The sequence below is a fragment of the Mustela nigripes genome, chromosome 3 (assembly GCF_022355385.1).
Source record: "Mustela nigripes isolate SB6536 chromosome 3, MUSNIG.SB6536, whole genome shotgun sequence".
NCBI lineage: Eukaryota > Metazoa > Chordata > Mammalia > Carnivora > Mustelidae > Mustela > Mustela nigripes.
In genome coordinates this window covers 35,227,509-35,248,515 of record NC_081559.1, presented here as the reverse complement: position 1 = coordinate 35,248,515, position 21,007 = coordinate 35,227,509, and the positions used below count along the sequence as shown (strand labels likewise).

At 41.0% G+C, this 21,007-nt stretch overlaps 1 protein-coding gene across 6 annotated transcripts in view; it reads right to left on the bottom strand.

The window, feature by feature from the left end:
- The window catches only part of RHBDD1 (rhomboid domain containing 1), a 123,841-nt gene that overhangs the window by 79,021 nt on the left and 23,813 nt on the right, over window positions 1-21,007 (bottom strand). For all 6 annotated transcript variants that reach the window (XM_059393609.1, XM_059393610.1, XM_059393605.1 and 3 more), the window contains exons 2-3: window positions 17,606-18,113; window positions 16,416-16,548 (exon numbers count right to left, since the gene is read on the bottom strand). In XM_059393609.1, the coding sequence (XP_059249592.1) occupies window positions 16,416-16,548; window positions 17,606-18,038 (566 nt within the window). In that variant the 5' untranslated portion in view covers window positions 18,039-18,113. The remainder of the gene's footprint in view (window positions 1-16,415; window positions 16,549-17,605; window positions 18,114-21,007) is intronic.

The window sequence follows — 21,007 nt, the reverse complement described above, 5'->3', positions numbered from 1 at the left end:
CATCGCAAAAAAGTGACCCCCTTTTTCCTAATTTATACTTTTTATTTTGCCACATAACCTAGTAGGATCTGGAAAAAAATGTGTTGCTTTGACTTCATTTGACATTATGTTCATTGCTTCTCTGCTTAGAAATCTACTCCCGGGGCACCTGGGTGGCTCAGTCTTTAAGCATCTGCCTTCATCTCGGGTCATGATCCCAGGGTCCTGGGATGGAGTACTCCTTTGGGCTCCCTGCTCAGTGGGAAGCCTGCTTTCCTTCTCCCACTCCCCCTGCTCATGTTCCTGTTCTCGCTGTCCCTCTCACTGTCAAATAAATAAATAAAATCTTAAAAAAAAAAAAATTCCTCCCAACTCAAAACCTGAAACTCTTCCTTCCCATATTCTTAGACATTTTTTTACATGTTTTTCAAAATATTCTAAACATAATCTATAAGAAATTTGTTTTGAAGTAGAGTGAAGTAAACCTCTAATTTTGGTTTCTTCTAAGTAGTTAATTCTTCAAGGACCATTTGCTCAATAACTCTATTTTCCCTACTGATTTTTGATGGTATCTTTACTATGTTTGTGATCTATTTGGTCCCAAAAAGATGTAGGGGGGAAAAAAAAGTGTGTCTTAGAATAAAGGAACTATGCTGACATAAATAATAGAGGAGACATATATTGCTAGAAATAAAATTTGTTTATTTGACCTGTGGGTTATAAATGACTACAAAATTAAAACACTCTCCTCTCAAATACAGAGGGGAACAATGTCCATTTAAAGAGAGATAAATTAGAATGAAATTATTTTATTTCTCACATAAGCTAATGAGAAGTCAACTTTAAAATGGAAGGAGGCCGCAGCCTATTCTCAGCTGGTTATCACAGAATAATTGATGCACTAATGATTTCAATACATAGCGCTGACTGTCTTCATTTTGCATAATTTGAATCGAACCTGAAAGTAAATGGAAAACAGTCCTCTTGCCTATTTAACTCCCATGACTTTTAACTAAAAATCACTTAAGACTGCAGAAGAGGAAGGAGGAAATTAGCAAATGTAAAGAACTTTCTATTTGAAAACATTCCTTCCTGTACTGAAACAGGGAAGAGTTCAGTAAACACATCAGAAATCTCCAGACATGTGATTTATCAGCTTATTAGTTGAGAGTGAATACTTAATTGTATAACATTTATCTCCAATAGTGACTCCTGAAAAAAAAAAAAAAAATCCAAACAGGCCAAAGTGCATTCTAAATACTCCAAAGGGAAATAGCTATGCTTCACAGAGTTCATTATTTTTTTAATGAAAAAAAAAAAAAAAAAAACTAATAAAATGAAAATCAAGTTGAAATAATTGCTACATCTGGTAATTAACTTCTGAGATTAAAAAACACCCTTTTTCGATAAGACATATTATACAGAGCTCTTCCATTTAATAAGATGCACACAGTGATATCACCTTTGAGCACAGAATATATAACTTTTCAATTGTTAAAAGTACCCCAGCATCATTACCGGAGACATCCAAGACCATGAACCCACGTCTTGCACCTGTCACTAAGTCACCAGAGCTGATCATTAGCAAGCCTAGTTAGTTAAGATTAGGTAGGTGTCACCAAGTGCACACCCACAATTACATCACAGCATGATGGCCAATTAGTTTCAGCCTAGGTAGGGAGCCCTATTCCAGACAACTCTATGTCAACTAGAAAACCAGCTGCTTCCTTATTTCTACCTACTGCTCTTCTCTGTTATTCTGAGCCAGACAATTGGGTAAAGCAGGCCCCAAACAAGGTCTGACTAATTTACAGACAGCAGGCAACTTCTATGCTGGTGAGCTCTGTTTGGGATGGAAATTTCTCATACTCCCCTTTATGATGACATATACATTTTAAAATGGAAGCACAGCAAGACTGTCCAATTACAGAAAACAATATGGGTTCACACACCTAAATTAAAACTTGCTTAGAAATCATGTTAGTGGCCAGCTGAACACTGCTTCTGAATCACATGAGGGCAAATGAAAGGAAGTTAATGCTTATATACACAGACATTGAGAAATAATATTTTACAACTCTTCATTAAAAATTAAAAAATAAATAAATCAGAACTATCAGCACCAAGAGGAGCTGCTACAGACTGAATTTTGCCCCCACTCAAATTCATATGTGGAAACCCTAAATCTCCACGTGATAGTATTTGGAGATAAGGCCTTTCAGAGGTAGTTTGAATGAGGTCATGAGGGTGGGGCCCTTATGCTGGCATTACTGCCCTTAGAAGATTAAATTTGTGTCCCTCTCTGGTGAGGGACACAATCTCTCCCTATCATGTGAGGACACAGTGAGAAGGTAGCCATCCACCGGCCAGGAAGAGATTCTTTACCAGAAACCGGCCATGCTAGCATCTCGATCTTGGATGTCTAGCCTCTAGAACTGTAAGAATATAAATTTCTGTTATTTACACCCCTGTCTATGGTGTTTTGTCATGACAGCTTACACTGACCCAGGGATCTAAGCAGATACGAAGACTTAATGTTATATGGCATCCCAGATGAGATTCTGGAATGCAAAAAGGACCTTAGGAGAGTATGAATAAAGTACGGACTTTGGTTAATAATGTGTCAATACTAGCTTGTTAATTGTAAGACATGCACCATACTGATGTTAAGATGTCAAAATTAGGAGAAAATGGGTGTGGATTTTATGGGAACTTCCTATAGAGCTTCACAATTTTTCTGCAAATCTAAAGCCATTCTAAAAAAAATATTTAAAATACATAAATAAATAAAACCTGTCTTCAGTCTTTCCCCAAATACCCCATCATATCATTTATTTTTGTTGTAAAAAACTTTCGGTTCTTAGCTACTGTTTAGAAAATATCTCTATCCATTAACATCAGCAAGAAAGAAATTCCCCATAAACACTGAGGCGCTTGGGTGGCTCAGCCAGTTAAATGTCCAACTCTTGATTTCGGCTCAGGTCATGATCTTGGGGTCATGCGATGGAGCACCCAGTCAGGCTCTGAGCTCAGCATGGAGTCTGCTTGAGATTCTCTCTCCCTTTACCTCTGCTCCACCCCCCAGCTCTTGCTCTCTAAAGAAACAAAGTCTTAAAAAAATAAAAAAACAAAAATAAACCACTGTCTCTGTTATTATTTATATGTTATATGTTATTATTTATAGAACATAAGATTGTAGTGGGTACTTAAGGTCTCTTAGTATATAATCTAGTAAGAACCACATGATACGTAATATCACACAGCTTCTTGAAAACAATGTAAGAGACACAGACAAATCACACACAACAAAACACAACTTACTGAAAAGGAAATGACAAGTTTCCCTAGTTCCCTAATTAAAAAAAAAACAAAAAACAAAAAAAACTGCTGTAAATAACAGCAATGGAATAATTTGTTATATCAAATTAAAAAAGAAAAAAACGGAGAGAAAATTCAGGCTGGCCAGCAAATGGGCCCCTTCGTATGCGGTCAGCGGACTATGAAGCAGAACAAACTTAACAGAAAACAAGTTGGCAATATGTACAAAGAGCCATGAAAATAATTCAAACCCTGAGCTCACTGATTCTATTTCTGGGAATCGACTCCGAGGACGTCTTCAGGCCTGGGAGCCAAGACTTGCAAATGATGCGCTGACAGACATCCTCACTTGTAATTTGAACGATTAGGTAGTAAAATTAGTATGTAAAATTAGTGAATGAGAAAATAAACTCAAGGACCCACAACAGGAATCCTGACACAGCCATTCAAACTGAGGCTTTGGAAGAAACCGTGCTTACAAGACAGGAAGAAGTAGGGAAAAACCTGTGTATGAGGGCGGCGGTGTGTGATAGAATGGATGCCAAGAGGAGTTTTCTCCGGGTGGGGGACCGTGGGCAATCAGTTTTCTTCAGCAAACGATGACATATTTTCAACTTTTCTACAATGAATATGCAGACAATCAGAAGATTAGCAACTGAGAAATTACGTTAGAATTCCATTTAGCTGCTGCTTTTTGTTCAGTCCAGTTATTTATGCAATTAACCAATTTTTAAAAGAAATTGTTACACAGATCTGCATTCCCCGGGGCCTCCTATGCAGCTTGAAGTTCACTCTGTCCAACTGGTCCAGGGCAGGGCTGGTTCTCCCTGCTGTCCACAGCCTTGGACTCCAGAGCGGGACAGATGATTCATACACCCCCTTTCCCTCAAAGAGCTCTAATTCTAATGGCAGAGAAAGTTCCCTGCCTCAAAATTTCTCAGTCTCTTCTCATAAAATCTAACTCCTGGGAATCGATGCTTTGCTTAAGTATTGCGCTCACCTTGAGTTCTGTTCAAATATAAGCCCTCCTGGGAGACAGACAAATTAACTGACTCTTTTACATGATTCATAGAACTTTCCTTTATGGGAGCCTGTAAAGAGGGGAGGGAGGAGTGTATAAATGGACATCTGAGGAATGCAGAAGAAAAACTTCCCCTACTTCAGAAAACTCTGCTCAGGACAGTCCTGGAATGTTGATTCAAACTGCTCTCCTTAATAGTCTGTGAAAACATGTTTCCATGAAATAAAACAGAAGGAGAGTACTAATGCTATAAACATTCGTCATCCAAGCTTATTGGAAAAATTCAACAGCCTGGTAGATACAAGCAAAAGATGTAAGTATATATTATCAACAGAACACCAACCCATCAGAAAATGGTCATCCCAGACAATGAATAAACAGATTTGTGCATGCACACATGTACACGTACACACATAAACACAAACACACATGAAACAACTTTTGCTACATTATAAGTTTATATAAGATAATGTTTTAAATAATGATACCAAAGGCAGGTCAACTGCAGACAAAAACGATATAAGAAATTGGCGTAAGTTCTTGAAAAACAACTTAACCTACCCTTGAAAAACACGAATCCCTCTCTCCTCTCAATGAGCTGCAAACGCTGCCTGAACCCTAAAGGGGCCACAGTTCCTCCTCGGGCGCATCCATCAGGCCATTTTTTGAAGGTGCTTTCTCTCCCCAGCACAATTAATTTGGGTATTGCTGGAATTACTTATTTGTCCTTTGCTTGTTTATATACAACCCACCCAATGTATATTTTGACCCTGTAGCCATTTGGGTTTTCTTTTATTTTCTACTAAGCTCTTGGAAATACTTCCACATTAGAACAGTTTAGAGAGGAATGTTATGCTTTCATTTAGGAAAAAGTGTTAACTCTTCTACCTCATTTTCTGCTTTGCTCTAAAGAACCCCTTCTTCAATTATCAAAGGATTTTATTAAGAATGTTGTTTGTCACTGAACAAACATGACTAGCACGTTTGGCTTAGGTGAACTCTACATCTGTTAGCCCATATTTCCATATACAGAGAGCTATCCTGAGAGCTGGCACAGCCTTTACTAAGCCTCGTGAACAACAGTATTTGTTCTAATGAAAGACAATAAATTAATAGAAATCTGTGGTCACAGTCTGTTCTTCTCATTGCCACCAACGTCCCAGCAGTTTATTACCACTGAGGACAATGAATGACACTGTTCCTGAACATACATATTTCGCTCTGGTTTAAGCAACTAGTAGCTGCTTTGAAGCAGTACCTCTTGAAATTTGTATACGGTCCCACAATAAAAATACGTTTTAGATTTGACCCGGCTCACATACACATATAGCTAAAGTTCCTTGAGATGATATCTACCCTTGCTGTATTCAACACTAGTATCTCTAGTAATCCCCCCACCCCCACTTCCTTCTTTTCTTTCTGAATATCAGCTGCGACCAGCTACACTGATTTCAGGATCTCAGAATGCGCAGTAGACAAGCACTGCTTTAAAGCCCGGTTATTGCTGGCCAAGGCTGCTGACTCAGGGCAGCACGGCATCTGGGTGTGGATTTGCCCCACACCTCTGCCCTTTGCTTCCCCTCCAACCTCTGCCACCCCCCCAAATACCATCTTCTGTACTCCCTGCTCTTCATTCTATTTTTCCCCTTTTCATCCAACTCATCGTTGTCATGACAACTTCCGCAGAGCGCATCTACCCAAATGCAGTGGCATAACACATGCATTTCCTTTGACTCACATTCAGGAATTTAGAAAGAGCACAGAAGGGTGAACAGTTTCTGCTTTAGAACATCGAGGTCAGGTGGATTCATGGCTGTCTCTAAAGGCCATCCACTCCCATGGCACATGCCATTTCCTTGTGATGGAATCAGGGGAGTTCAACTTCCTATATGGACCCCAAGACCAAGGAGTTCAGCTCACCAGGCAAGAAATGTGTTGCCGCAGAAGTGAGGAGGCCCTTTTTGCAGCCATCTACTGATTACATTAGGTCACAAATCCATCCAGTTCTGGGGGAGGTAAATTGGACCCCACCTCAGGATGGCAGAGCAGCAAGTTCTAGAAGAACATGGGACAGGAGGTGGTGTCATAGTCATGTTCCAAACAGTTCTTCCCAACCTCACTCCTCATTCCCACGCAATGAAACAACAGTCTACCATGGAGGTAGACCCCCATGGGCGTCAACTGGCACTTCAAATTCAAACGTAATCCAGCCCAGCTGACCACTGTCCTCTTCCTTTGTGTTCCCTATCTCAGTACTGCTGGGGGAAAAACAAAACAAAACAAAACAAAACAAAAAAACCCTGTGTTGTGTTTTAGACAAACATGCCAGAAGCGACTTCCCACAAAACGTAAGCAGATGGAAGAAGAGAACTCGATGCAGCAAGGACGTTCCATGCAGTCTAAAAAATTCTGTCCCACAGGGAACACAGGAAGATTTTATAGCCCGTCTCTGGGATAAGAGGGACAAGGAGCCATTGTTCTTGGAACAAAGAGTTCATGGCTCATGCTGACAGTTGCTACTGAGCAGTTTCAGTGGTTAGGTGGATTTTCACACACCCCACAGTGTCCCTCCCTCTCCCATCCCTGACAGCATGAAGCACCCCTGGAAAGGATTCTCCTTGTCCAGGTTCTACATCACCATCTTTCCTCATAGAGCTACAAAACCTTCGTGTGACTAGAGAGGCAGCATGAGAGCTTAGAGCAGCAGTTCTCAAAGTGTGTTCCATAGACCCTTAGCCTTTAAGAAAGTACCACTTGCCAAGTACTGATATGGTACAAAGAATATCGACAGTTATCTGAAAAGGCTATTCAAATGCTCTCTCCTAATCTTTCCAAGCATACATCTGTGTGAGGTCAAATTCTCTTTCAGCAAAATGATGTAGCTCAACAGATTAACTGGAGAAGCAAATATAGAAGTCAGATTTTTTTTTCTATTAAGCTAACCAGCAGTGGGTTTTGCGAAAATTTCTATTGCCATTCATCTCCCTTTTTGTGGTGTAGAAAATATACTTATTTTTCATAAAAAATATTATTTATGTGAATACCTATTGGATTAGGCTTACTATTATTATTTTAAATGAATTATCGTTAGTAAATGAGGTTATGATTTTAAGTGTATTATGAATATTAAAATAGTGTCAGGGTTTTTTTTTAAAGATTTTATTTATTTGACAGAGATCACAAGTAGGCAAAGAGGCAGGCAGAGAGAAAGGAAGGGAAGCAGGCTCCCTGCTGAGCAGAGAGCCCAATGCGGGGCTCGATCCCAGGACCCTTGGATCATGACCTGAGCCGAAGGCAGAGGCTTTAACCCACTGAGCCACCCAGGCGTCCCAATCAGTTTTAATTTCCAGTATGATCAAAATTGATAGATATAATCCACATAAACCAAAGCCCTTTGGGGTCATCAATAATTTTTAAGACCCTAAGTTGGTCTAATAACCAAAAAGTTTAAGAACCACTGGTTTAGAGGTTGAATTCATAGACCTGATTGCTGAAGCTTAACTTCATTGACTATCCTATCCCATTTAGTAGCTGGTATTTGACTAACTTCAGTAAGATATTTTAAAACAATGTTTATGCCTCAGTTTCCTCATCTCCTGAGAGAAGTAATTACTCCTCCCTCACAAAGTAGGTGTAACGAAGACACAGAGCTTACAATGGCACTTGGCCAACAGGAAGTCCCCCATACAGGAAAGTCATTATTATTATCCCCCAAAAGCCATCAAATTGGCCTCAGCAACCTCTCCCCCATGTGTTCCCTCTCAGACCCTGCACTAGTTCCGGTCTCTGGTTTCTTCTCTAGTTTAGGTCAACATTCACGTAGACTCCAACCACTAAATCGAAAGACAATTCCTGGTCTTCTTTCCTAAGCCACAGGTCAGTTCATGGCTGTACCTCATTAGAAACTAAAGCCGTATGTGCCATGGTGAGTGCTGTGAAGTGTGTGAACCTGGCGATTCACAGACCTGTACCCCTGGGGCTAATAATACATTATATGTTTATTAAAAAAATTTAAAAATTAAAAAAAAAAAGAAAGAAATTAAAGCCATCTCTCAGCAAGCAAGGTTGGAATCCATGAAACTGCCGCCCAGTTTGCCATACTAACTCTGGAGCCGGGTGTTCATAGAATGTACCTTGAAGGACACTTGTTCTGTAGAGACTGTTTCATGCGAGTGCTAAACAAACAGATGCCATCGTTGAATAAGCTGGGAAAACTAACTGGTTACCCTGATTTCTTTATTTCTGAAGTAATTTCCCAAACCTTTCAAAAGGTGTTCATGTGCCAAGTGGCCAACGGACTGGAGCACAGAAACTACACATGTGCTGTGTTTGCTGACTGGGGAATCTTGTTGCAGGAGCGTCTCAGGAACTAGTGTACCAAAGGACACATGCAGGAAACACTGCGAGCCTTAACTCTCAGTGTATGGGGGCAGATTCTTTGCTGTTTCCTAAACTTACCATGCTTCCTGGTTTTTGTTCTTTCTATTCCCATGGCATCTCCCAACACTCGATGCACATACCCTCCCCTCTGCAAAGCCTCCTGATTTCTCAAATCAGAGTTAATTATCCCCCTTTTTTGTTCCTCTGATTTTATCGAACTAAAATTTCTGCCTTCTGCTTTGTTTCAGTTAGTTGTTGGTGTTTCTTTCGCTAAATTGTGAAGTTGTGGGGGGAGGGGTAGCAAGGCACAGACATGGATTCAGGTCACTATTTAACAAGAACCCCAGGGGCGCCTGGGTGGCTCAGTGGGTTAAGCCTTTGCCTTCAGCTCAGGTCATGATCTCAGGATCCTGGGACCGAGCCCCATATTGGGCTCTCTGCTCAGTGGGGAGCCTGCTTCCCCCCATCTCTCTGCCTGCCTCTCTGCCTACTTGTGATCTCTCTCTCTCCGCCAAATAAGTAAATAAAATCTTTTTTAAAAAAATAAAAAATTAAAAAAATAACAAGAACCCCAACAGCAAAGGCACAAGAAAAACTAACATTCTGTTTTCGCTCAAGATTTAATTCAAAGTTGCTCAAGTTACTCCCTCCTTACAGTTGAATGAGATATCAAGTTCTAAAACAATGAGCTATTGGTCCGCCTTATCAACTGAAAAAAGCAGTAAAATTAAAACATTTGACAGGTGTCATAAAGGAATCCATCAGAACATTTCAGACCAAAAGCAAACACAGAAACTACATGTCCCTTCAATGATTATATTAGGGTTCTCCAGAGAAACACCCCAATAGTATGGATGGATATATAACATAGTTAGTTATTCTCTATATAATTTATGTATTCATATTTACATGTAATTTATATATAAATTTATTATAAGGAGTTGGCTCACATGATTATGGAAGCTTAGAAGGCCTGCGATCTGCCATTTGCAGGTTGGAGATGCAAGAAAGCCAATGGTGTAAATTCCAATCTGTGTCTGAAGGTCTGAGAACCAGGGACCCAATGGTGTAAGTCCCAGTGCAAGGGCAAGAGAAGGCAGATGTCTCAGATAGGCAGACAGAAAGAAAAGAGTTCAACTTCCCTCCACCTTTTTGTTCTATCCCCTTCCTCCATGGACCAGATGATGTCCGCCCACAATGAACTTAAGTTCATTCAACCATAAATATTTACTTAATTTGACTACGTGTCAAGGAGATAAGGAAGATACAAAGATGAGTCAGAAAAAGTGCTTAGTCTCAAGAAGCTCCTAGCCTAGAGAAGAAGGAAAAGAAAAGGACAAATTATAATGAAGAAAGTGCTTATGGTACAGAAATCTACAAACTCTATTGGAACAAAAATAAAGAATTAACCTGCCTGGAGGAATCCAGGAAAGCAGCACAGAACAGGTCATTATCTGATTTAGGTTTTGAAGGGCAACCAGGAATTCACAAGGAGAAAAGAATAAAGGGTATGCCAAAGAAAAGGAAAGGAGATGTACTCCCAGAGGCTCAGACACACGCGGCCGGTATTTTGAGTTTGAATCTTCATCACCTTCTCTACCCATCTTTGATAATGACTTTGACAATGACAAATAATGACTCCGTGAAATAGATCCATGTCTGAATCAAAGTTAAAGACTCTGAAATGGGGTGATTATGCTGTATTATCAGGGGCAGTCCTAAATGCAATCCCAAGTGTCTTTATATGAGGGAGGCAGAGGGAAATCTGACACAGGTAGAAGAGGAGAAGGCATTGTGATTCTGGCAGTTTTGGGGGGATGTGCCCATAAGCCAAGGAATGTGAGAAGCTACCAGAAGCTGAAAGAAGTAAGGAATGGATTTCCTCCTGAGCTCCTGAGAAAGTATAGCCCTGCTAACACCATGACTTCAGTTTAGTGTGGACTAAGTTAAGTGGACACTTAACTCCAGAAATCATGAAAGCATAAATTTCTGTTATTGTAAGTCACCACATTTGTGGAAATTTGTTACAGCAGCAATAAGAGACTAATTCAGATGTTGCCTGCTATCTGTCTCGAGTATCACTTCCTGACATCCAGGGAGGACTCTGGAATAATCTCACTATTTTCATCTCTACCCTATCTCCTGTAACTACCCTGGGTGGCATCACTCCCCAGCTAGACAATCCACCCAACACCTCAACCTTACCACCTCACCTGTTAAGCTCTTTGACTCTAATGAGCCACTATTCCTCCAGTTTCATACCTACACAGACATGCTCACCAGTAAAAACTCCAACATCCTGTCTTCTGACTACCAATTCCTATTCTCAAAGCTCTCTCCATTTCCAAACTTGACAAAAACTCCTATGCCTTAACCCTTCCATTTGCCTACCATGTATAGGCCTCTCCAGTTCCTTTCCCTTCCCCAGAGGTGTCGCTAGGACAACCTTTTCAACAGAACCCATAGGGGAATTTGCCAAGAAGCTCCGAGAGCAGCAGGCCTCTCACTTGCCAGGGATCTGGCAAAAGGGAAGCTGAGTTGAACCTACATTTAGTTTGGATTCAGTGGGGTTTATTACACGGTTCATGGTCTATTTCAGGGCAGAGGAATGGCTTCAGGAAATCCACTTAATGCCCACTCTGCATCTTTAATCTGAACTGTAACAGAAGGCAGAGGGGCAGAAGTTTCACATAACTCTCAATTGTCCTGGCGCAGAGAGCACTGGCAATATAGTCATCATGCCAGTGTCAGAGTCCAGCGTCTAGAAAGTTCTCCCCATCGCCAAGCAAGGAAAACTATAAATGGGGGAATTCAGTTCCCTCTAACACACAGTGAAAAGAGCCATGAAACAGAAGCTCTCTTCTGCCAGGAATCTACTCGGTAACACAGTGTATGCAATCACAAATGAGCCACCCATTTTCTGTTTCTCTTTTGAGAATCATGCAAAATCAACTTTATCAGAATTCCTGTGTTTGTAGCTCTCAAAAATATTTTCAAATAATATCAAAAGCTATAAACAGAAGGGATAAATAGGCTTTTAGAGTTCTGGTAATCCAATTAATGAAAAGCACTAATATTTACATTTCTTGTTGATTTGGCACAAAGTATTAGTATCAATGAGGAAAATGTGAATTTCCTACCATGCCACTAAAGATCAGTGACAACACCCAAATCATTCAAAGTACATTAGATATTGATCACCGCACAAGTAATCTTGAAAAGCCCTGAAAGTTTACAGTGTGTATGAAAAAACACTTTGATGGAGATGTTCTCCAAATCAGAAAACAAAGCTAAAAATTTACATAAGCTGTAAAAGAAGTTCTCCTAAACTTCCAATGGAAAATTAATTTTGATACACCATGTTATTCTCTCTACAGAAATGCTACGCCAAATTACTGTCAGATGAAGAGATCAAAAGCACTCAGCCAAACCTGGGGCGGGGGGGGGGGGGGGGGAAAAATTAAAGGCATGCCAGGGAGTTAACAGAATATTACTTAATGGATTTGTTTAATGTTTATAGTATTTGTTAGCTCTTTAAAATTGCAAATTGTTGTGCTTTTTAAAAGTGTTACTTTTGTTTTCAATTTTGTTTTCTTTTTTCCTTAAAAAGAACCCACAAAACTGAATAGCTTCAAGCCTTCCAAACGCAGATCTCCCCTTGACAGAACACTGCTCTTCCTCAGTCCCTTGCCTTTGGGTTTTAACCTCTAACCTTGGACTGACCCCACCTAATAAGTGTAGAAGGAATGATAGAATCAGAAAATCATTCTTCATGGCTCCCTCTGAAACAACCAGTTCAGACAAGGGCCATCACTGGCAAATACTGAACCAAAAGGCAGCAGGTTATTAACAAACTATCTGCATGATGTCCAATTACCACTCCCAGATTGTTTTTCAAGTGCAAAGGGATAGATGTAGCCTTACAATGGACACTATCCTAATGGATTAAACTTAGAATCCCTAACAGAGGGACAATCCGGCATTATGTCCTTCCTGTCATGATGTAATATGGTTATTATGTACCCTGATGGTATCACCCCATGAAGTATTCTCGCCAACAACCCAGTTTAATCTGGATGTACCCAACCTTTGTACCTAACTTCCAGTTTACACAAATGCGGGGGCTAAAGGAAGGAGCTAAGTAACCCTACAAGTAAACAAGAAATCGAGAAGTTGGAACATTCTACAAAACCTGGTCTCTTCACAACTTTTCCATGAGTTATTTCTCAATGTCATAGGAAAATAAAAAGGTAGGAGGACTGCCTTTAAAAGGGAACAAAAAAATACAATCAAATGCATGAACTTTAACCATATCTTAGTCCTCTTATGCCTCTACCTACCCCCCAAAAAAAGCTCAACAGTTACAAAAGACATTTGGAAAATGGGGAATTTTAAATTTAAACTAATTACTAAACAACACTGGGGAATTCCCGTTAATTTTCTTCAATACGACAACAGTAATGTGTTTCTATAAAGCCATGTGTTTTTAGGAGATACACGCTGGATGTTTTTAGGGGTGAAGTTACTCTGATGTGTGCAACTTACTTTCAAATGGTCCAGCAGCTTCTCTTTACTTTGAAAATTTTTACAATTAAAAAAACTGGAATAAGTAAAAAAGGTATTAAATCTATTTTTCTCTCATTTGGTCAATCTAACCAAGAAGTTTTTCATAGAGTCAGAGTAATTCCTCTCATCAAATATTAGCAGTGAAGCAGTATCAAAGCCTAGGGGCTAATGTTTTCAGAACTATTGTATTATACAAAAGAACCTCTTAGGGTCCAAATGCAGTCATGGCCCGCTTAATTTTGTGTTTATGAGTAGCCCAAGGGAATTTTTAAACTGCTAACTGCCATTCTGGGTGGAAAAGTCAAGCAGGATCAAGGGGCAGGGGAGAGACAGAACTGAAGCAAACAGTTTGACTTATTTTATTGATTTTAGGAAGAAAAAGAAATAAGATTCATTTCAGGGACACTACACACTTCCAGGGATTCATCTCATAATAAAAATGATGAGAGAAGTACTTTATAATTTATAAACGCCCTCATATAGATTACCTCTTGGACTCCTCAAAACTGACTTAGGAAACAGAGAAAGCAAGTAACATTCCCAATGGACAGAGGAGGAAATTGAGGCTCAGAGAAGCTGCAGGATTCCCCGGAGGTCCCACGGCTACCATGTCGGCCCAGATCTTTCACACATGACCACTGTCCTCGAGTACAGTCACTGTGGGGCTGTCTCACAGTGTGCAGTGTTCATTTCCCTGAGCTTCCCTTGGGCTCATCTGAGAAACTGCAGAGGTTAGAAGTAACACTTGGCATCAGACCCCCTTTCTTCCATCTACCGGAGGGGGAGGGGGTGGGAAGGATCAAGAACCCAGTCTACTAGGAGGCAGCCTCCTGATGGGCCCTGCACACTTCCCTGTTGGGCTGCCTCTGGGGCAGGGACAGGTCTTCAGACATAGTCCCCGAGCAGGGTCCCAGGACAAGCCAGGGAATGGAAGGACCATGTAAGGCACAGCAATCACTGAAAACAAGGGACAAACAAGTACTGTGAAAAGCAAAAGCACCAACAGATGAGTGCGATTACTTCACTGCCCTGGTCAAGTCCAACCCCTCACAGTGCCTAATGGCTGGCTGTTTGGAGTGGCTTCCCTCCACTAGACGCTGTAACTGGGGGAAATTACTAATTCCGTGGCTTTCCTAAAACACAGAGGTCCACCAAATGTTTGCTTGGCAGGTTTTTTTTCTCCCCAGAGGGCAGCTCATTAAGTCTGACAATAAAGCGGGCTTTGTTCTAAAGATTTACAGTGTTTTCCCAGTGCAAATTCTAATTGACAACCACCAGGAGAATAACAATGCAAAGCAAAGAGAGCTCTGGTTTCTTCCATTCTTCCAAGATCCATCTCAAAGAAGCACTCCTCCTCGCTTCTTAGTTTCCTGGACCAGTGTTTAGCTTGGTCTTTATTTAGACACAGGCAGAAGCAGATGCTTGGGTATCAGAAGTTTATCATTCAAAGTAGTCAAATCTTAAAACACCAAAAGATTCATTCTCTCAAACTTCAAAGATAGGAAATTTCATGTAATTCCCAGGCTCAGGATATCAGGTCCCTCCATGCAGAATAAGCATATTACATAAAAATGCAACCATGCCTTTTCCATGGAAGGGGGGGACCCTAAAAAAAATAAAGTGCATGGTGAGCGAGAGTCTTCAGAAATGGTTGCGTGAGAATATTAAAGGCATGGCTATTCAAACGGACTCATCGTGGAATAAAAGTTCAAGTGTCCAGGGAGGGAGTGATTTCAATATGAATGCTGGTTGAGGTCACAAACAGGAGTCTCCTCTACACAGAGAAGCAAGTCACATCAAGCAAGTCAGGGAACTGTGAGTGACAAGGTATAGAGAGGCCTGTTCAGAGAAGGGACAGACATTACTGGACCCTTTTTCAAAGAAAACTTTGAAGATTTTGTTAGGCTTTCTTTGCAGAACTGTCACAAGGTAACAATACAGTTGCAAATGAGTGGTGTTCAGTGGTCACATCACTGCCTTTTGCAGACCAGCTGCCAATGACTGCCCATGATGGGAAATTAGCATTAGAGAAGGGACTCTCTCTTGAGGTTACTGGGCTGAGGCATGGAGGAGGGAGAAAATTCTCAAATAAAGTACAACACCCAACACAGCCACAGGAACCAAAAGCAAAATAAAACTGCTGTCTGAAAGGAAAAATGGCCAAAACTTTAAAAAATTTAAAGGAAAAATAAGCAAAGCACCCTCCTTACTTCTTCCTAAATTTCCTCCTTCTCCAAAGAGTATCTATCCAGGTCCCTACAGTAAAAATAAACAAAAACCATGTGCTTCCAGTAGCCTGTACAGACTAAGGGAAGCAAAACTGGTGGGAGGCAGGAGAACAGCACAATTCACCCTCCTCTTTCTAATCAAAAGCAGAGATAGGAATCAAAGTGGGAAAGCACCCCAGCCAGGAGGACCAGTCCAGGAGTCAGGAGGTCCACACCCTTACTATGCTAGCATCTACCAAGAAGTGTTTTGAAAAGTACCTTGACCTCCAACTCTTCTTGTCCTCATCTGAAAAGGAAAGGATTCATCTAGATCAGCGGCTCCCCCACTGTATTCCTTGGAGCCCTGGGGTTGCCTCTTAAGATAACCACAGCAAGACGGGGGTAAGACGAAGGGAATGGGGTCCAAGCTTGCTCTCAACCCTAAATAGTTCATCATGGATCCATTTTACATATTGAGATTGTGAGTCAAGTCTTCTGTTTAAAGAGTTCTATCACCAAGACACCTCACAACTGAGATGACTTAAAAGTACCAGGTCAACATGTCTTGTAATTTTTTATCTCTATGATTATGTGGTTTCTATGTGCCTCTCTGCATTACTATTATTAGAATTCAGGAACAGACAATCTCATGGATACGGATCCTCCAATCTGTGTATCAGGTTCTCTTGTTCCTACTTAAAGGGTGAGGGCACTGAAGCTCAGACAAGGCAAAGTGACCCAAATACTAGGGCTCGGCAGTTGACAGGATTCAAACTCAGAAACGTTTGACATTCAAACGAGTAGGCTCAGTGCCGTCCTTAAAGAATAAACTTTGTTGTAACAAAACAAAACAAAACAAAAACTGGTTACCTCATTATTATTACAAGTTTTTCTCCCTGGAACATCAGGTTCTTCATTTGTCTTCTCTGGGAGTAAACACTTACCCTGGCGAGAGGAAATGAATAGCCAGAAGTTCTGCCCAACAAGCCAATCTGTTGGGTACAGGAAAGCCCAAAATGTTGGCAAAACCTCCAGGGCAATAATGGTTGTTAAGAACTTTCAAAGCAAACAAAACTCCTAGAAGAGAGTAAAAAGCACACAAATATCAACAATCCAAATATGGCAATAATCCACGTTTACAAAGAAAACTAACTGAAAATGAAAATGATTATTTGACTCTATCCCACTTCTGGTTTTGGAACACCCTTTTCTTTACAAGTCAACCCAACTTTTGGTAGAAAGACAATGTTCAAGGTAATCGGTCTTTTGATGTTTGTTAATGCAGAAGTTTATACTGACTTTCAGGATGCTGGAAAATAGACAACACGTAAAATGGGAATAAAATACCAAAAATGGCACTAAATGCCACTGAACTCTTCATGTCAGAATCATTAATTTTATGCTATGTGATTTTTAACTCCATAAAAAAAATAGCAGTATTTTTTTTTTAAATACTTTGAAAATGTGATTTTTCTAACCTCTTTGGAAAGACATGTTGAGGGTAGGGCATGTTTCCTTTCTTCTCCCACAACTGGCACTATGAGGATGTATCTTAAAGGGAACAGGGCCAGATGGCAGGGAAAGTAGAGGGAAGAGTTAGATTTCCTTCTGTTACAGCACTATTTCCCTCCCTCTTCTTCACATTCTAATTCTTAGAACACCTCATTTCGGCCCAGATGGCCATTTCCGTCCTCTGAGATATAGGGAGAGTGACCATCATGGTTCATGAAATACAGTGAACATGCCATGGTAAGGTGTGATACACGGATTTAAGCGTTTATTGAGAGGCAAACTTATGGTTTTGGAGAATTCCTTATCACAGATACACTACTGGGTCTTTCCACCATGAAGGAGCCCAGTGTGTATTTCTAGAACTACATCTCCTACGAACTACCTTGGAGCAGACCCTGATGCAAACTGTCCAAGAGTGAATGATGCAGCATTAAAACAGAATAGCATGATCTTCTCTCCCCTGCTCCAATCATCCTTCTCTCCAAAACCCAAGCTCCAGCAATCCTTAGCCACTCAGAATTCAGTTCCTCACCAAAGAGGGACGCTCGCTTCCTAAAATGTCAACAGTAATACCTCCCTTACCATCTTCATGCATGCTCCCTTAGCGATCTGTCTGCCTTACCTGAGAAACCTACAGCACAGTTCCTTCTGAAGTCAGGTTCATCCAAAAATTCTGCAAGAGCAAATTCCAAGAACAGGTACAGCACTCCAGTGAGCAAGGAGAATGTGACGATGACATAGGCAAACCATCGACTGCCTAGTCTTCTTTCCAGGTGTATTCCTTTCCAGAGCATGGATGCCATGTTGAAATACAAATGCCAGTCGTCTGCGTGGTGAAGAGGAGAAAGCAGTAAGCGCTGCCAGTCTTTTTGCTGGTAACACTTCTCCACGCTAAGGCAGGACTCGAACAGTGGTTTCAGAGGATTCAAGAAGAACCAGATGTTGAGAACCAAAGTTGCGAGGGTGACAGGTGGAATATTGCTGATCCCAACATGGAAGATTTGAGAGAGGAGCAGAATAAGTCCAGCGTTAATTCCCCTTGATCTCCGCTGCATAGTTGGATATCAAACCAGTGCTGAGAAAACACGGTCGGGTTTTAGGAATTGGGAAAGATATATAGACAGCCAAACCTGAAACATAAAAACGCACATGAAAATCCGTCAATTAAGACTTAATACACCGATAAGGTATGCTCACCTAAAGATGAGCTTATATTGTATATATCCCACATCCCATCTGAGAGAAACATTTTTTTTTTCAGTGTCTTCCAGAGTAACATCAGGATGCTGTCCTTCCTCATTTACATTTTCTAAAATAGAAATTTTCTCCCAAATCCTAACGGACCAGTTAATGGATACGTATGCTTTCTCTGACAAATACACCATGGAAAAAAAGAGTTGTCTTCTTATAAACAAATTTGTAACCTTGTAAAAAACCTAGAAAGACAGTGTGTAAATATTTAATAATGATTTCTACTCAGAATGCTGAACAGGATTCTTTACCACCTTAATTTTTTTAAAGAAATATTTAATTTTGATATAGTCAATACATTCCGCCCCAAAGTCTTTTGGTTTTGTTTTTTTTTTTAAGATTTTCTCTTTTATTTGACAGACAGAGATCACAGGTAGGCAGAGAGGCGGGCAGAGAGAGAGGGGGAAGCAGGCTCCCCACTGAGCAGAGAGCCAGATGCAGGGCTTGATCCCAGGAATCACCTGATTTTGAAGGCAGAGGCTTAACCCATTGAGCCACCCAGGCGCCCTGCCCCAAAGCTTTTAAACTTCCATAGGCAGATTTTAAAATGCAAGGATTTTCTATCTTCTACTCCATAATGCCAGTTACCAACTGCTAGGCTGCTTTATCGTCACAAAAATTTCTGCATTCATTCATTCATTCATTCAAGATTTTTTTATTTTACAGAGAGAGAGAGAGCAAAGCAGGAGAAGGAGCAGGCAGAGGCAGAGGGAGAAGCAGGCTCTCCACCGAACCAAGAACCCGATGCAGGGCTCGATCCCAGGACTCCGGGATCATGACCTGGGCCAAAGGCAGATGCTCAACCTACTGAGCCACCCAGGCGCCACAAATTTCTGTTTTTAAAAGTCACTTGCTATGTGCCGAATCCTAGATTGAAACACAGTCACCATGTTTAAGGAACTTATTTCCTGCTAAGAAGTAAGCTAACCATTGCCACACTATGTTCTGAATGCAGTGACAGCAGAAGACCACATCTGAGATACATGGGTCGGCCTGAGGTATGTTAGTCCCTACTGTGGTCTTACAGAATAAAATAGAGTTAGTAACAAGAAAGAGTGCGAAGTTCAGCAGTATTTCTCCACCCTGCGCCCCCTCGCCACTCCCCCCGACCCCAAACCTGGGCTGTCCTTATGACTTGCTCCAGCTGACAGTATGCAGACAAAAGGACACTAGTTCTCAGTGTGGGCCTTGAGATGACCGACAGCCTTCTGCTCTTTCTGGAAATGCTCTCAAGCAACCAAGTGGACACATCTGGGCTAGCCTACTAGATGAGGAAAGACACAAACTCCAGTCACCCTGATGGCACTGGCCACTAGCCAGCTCGTGCCCCTGAAGCAAAGCTGAGTAGCTGACCAGCAGTTGACCACAGTCACAGAAGTGAGTCTAACAGAGCCCAGCCTAATTTGCTGAGCCACAGAACAGTGAGCTAAATGAATCAGACTGTAGCTTCGCCAAGAGTTAGAGTAGTATGTTATGCAGCAATCACTAACCAGTACAGATGGTATTTGCTTTGGTGAGGGCATTGATTATCCTTATGGGAAGAAGCTAGCAAAGAGAGACAAACTAAAGATGCAAAAGATACACAGAAAGTATCAAGTCCTTAGAGAGAACAACCTTGTCTGTTGTAATAGGAAGGAAGAAGAAAAATGTCAATTGCAGATATAGGTCCAGAGGCAGATTAGGGCCGGGATGCTGGAAAAAGTTCTCATCTAGTGGTTTTTATCTATGGAGCTTCCTAGGCTCCCAACCAAATACATGACTTACTCTGATTAAAGATTCTCATTCAGACAGGACACAGGAAGGTACGTGAGCTTTGGGGCAAAAATGGGTACAGTTCTTCTTAGAAGCTCTGAGACCTAGGGCAAATTACTTGAACTCTCTGAACTTCACTTTTTTCGCTTTAAAATAGAGGTGATAATACCTCCTTTCTAGGATTATTATAACACATCTGGAACGAAGCAGATGCTAAATATACAGTGGCTACATTTTTCAATATTCTAAGGTAATCTCACCTGTGCAGAGAAAGCTTTATGCAAATGGTAGCATCCTAACAAGGCTCAAATGTACTTCCCCATCCTCTTCCCATATGCATTCTAAGAAATGACCAAGAAAAAAGTTACACATTGGGACGCCTGGGTAGCTCAGTTGGTTAAGCAGCTGCTTTCGGCTCAGGTCATGATCCCAGCATCCTGGGATCGAGTCCCACATCGGGCTCCTTGCTTGGCAGGGAGCCTGCTTCTCCCCGTCTCTGCCTGCCATTCTGTCTGCCTGTGCTCACTTTCTCTCCCTCTCTCTGTCAAATAAATAAAATCTTTAAAAAAAAAAAAAAGAATTTTAAAAAGTTACACATTAATGTGTATATGTGTGTTTGCGTACACCCCTGTTATTAGCACAATCCAAGTTTTGTTTTTGGTTTTTTTTTTTATTGCCACGATCTTATTATTATAGCTCTGTAGCATTCTCAGGAATTAGAGAACTTAACAAAATTTCAGCTGAAGAGCTCCTGGGCTATTGTAGAGAAACAGTCTATATTTTTCACATTGACATTCAAGTCTATTTTCAAATCTCCAATTACTGTGATTTTTTTGCAACATTCCCTAAATAATTTTTTTTTAAGATTTTATTTATTTATTTGAGAGAGATATCACAAGTAGGTAGAGAGGCAGACGGAGGGAGAGGCGGAAACAGGCTCCCTGCTGAGCAGAGAGCCCAATGCGGGGCTCGATCCCAGGACCCTAAGATCATGACCTGAGCCGAAGGCAGAGGCTTTAAC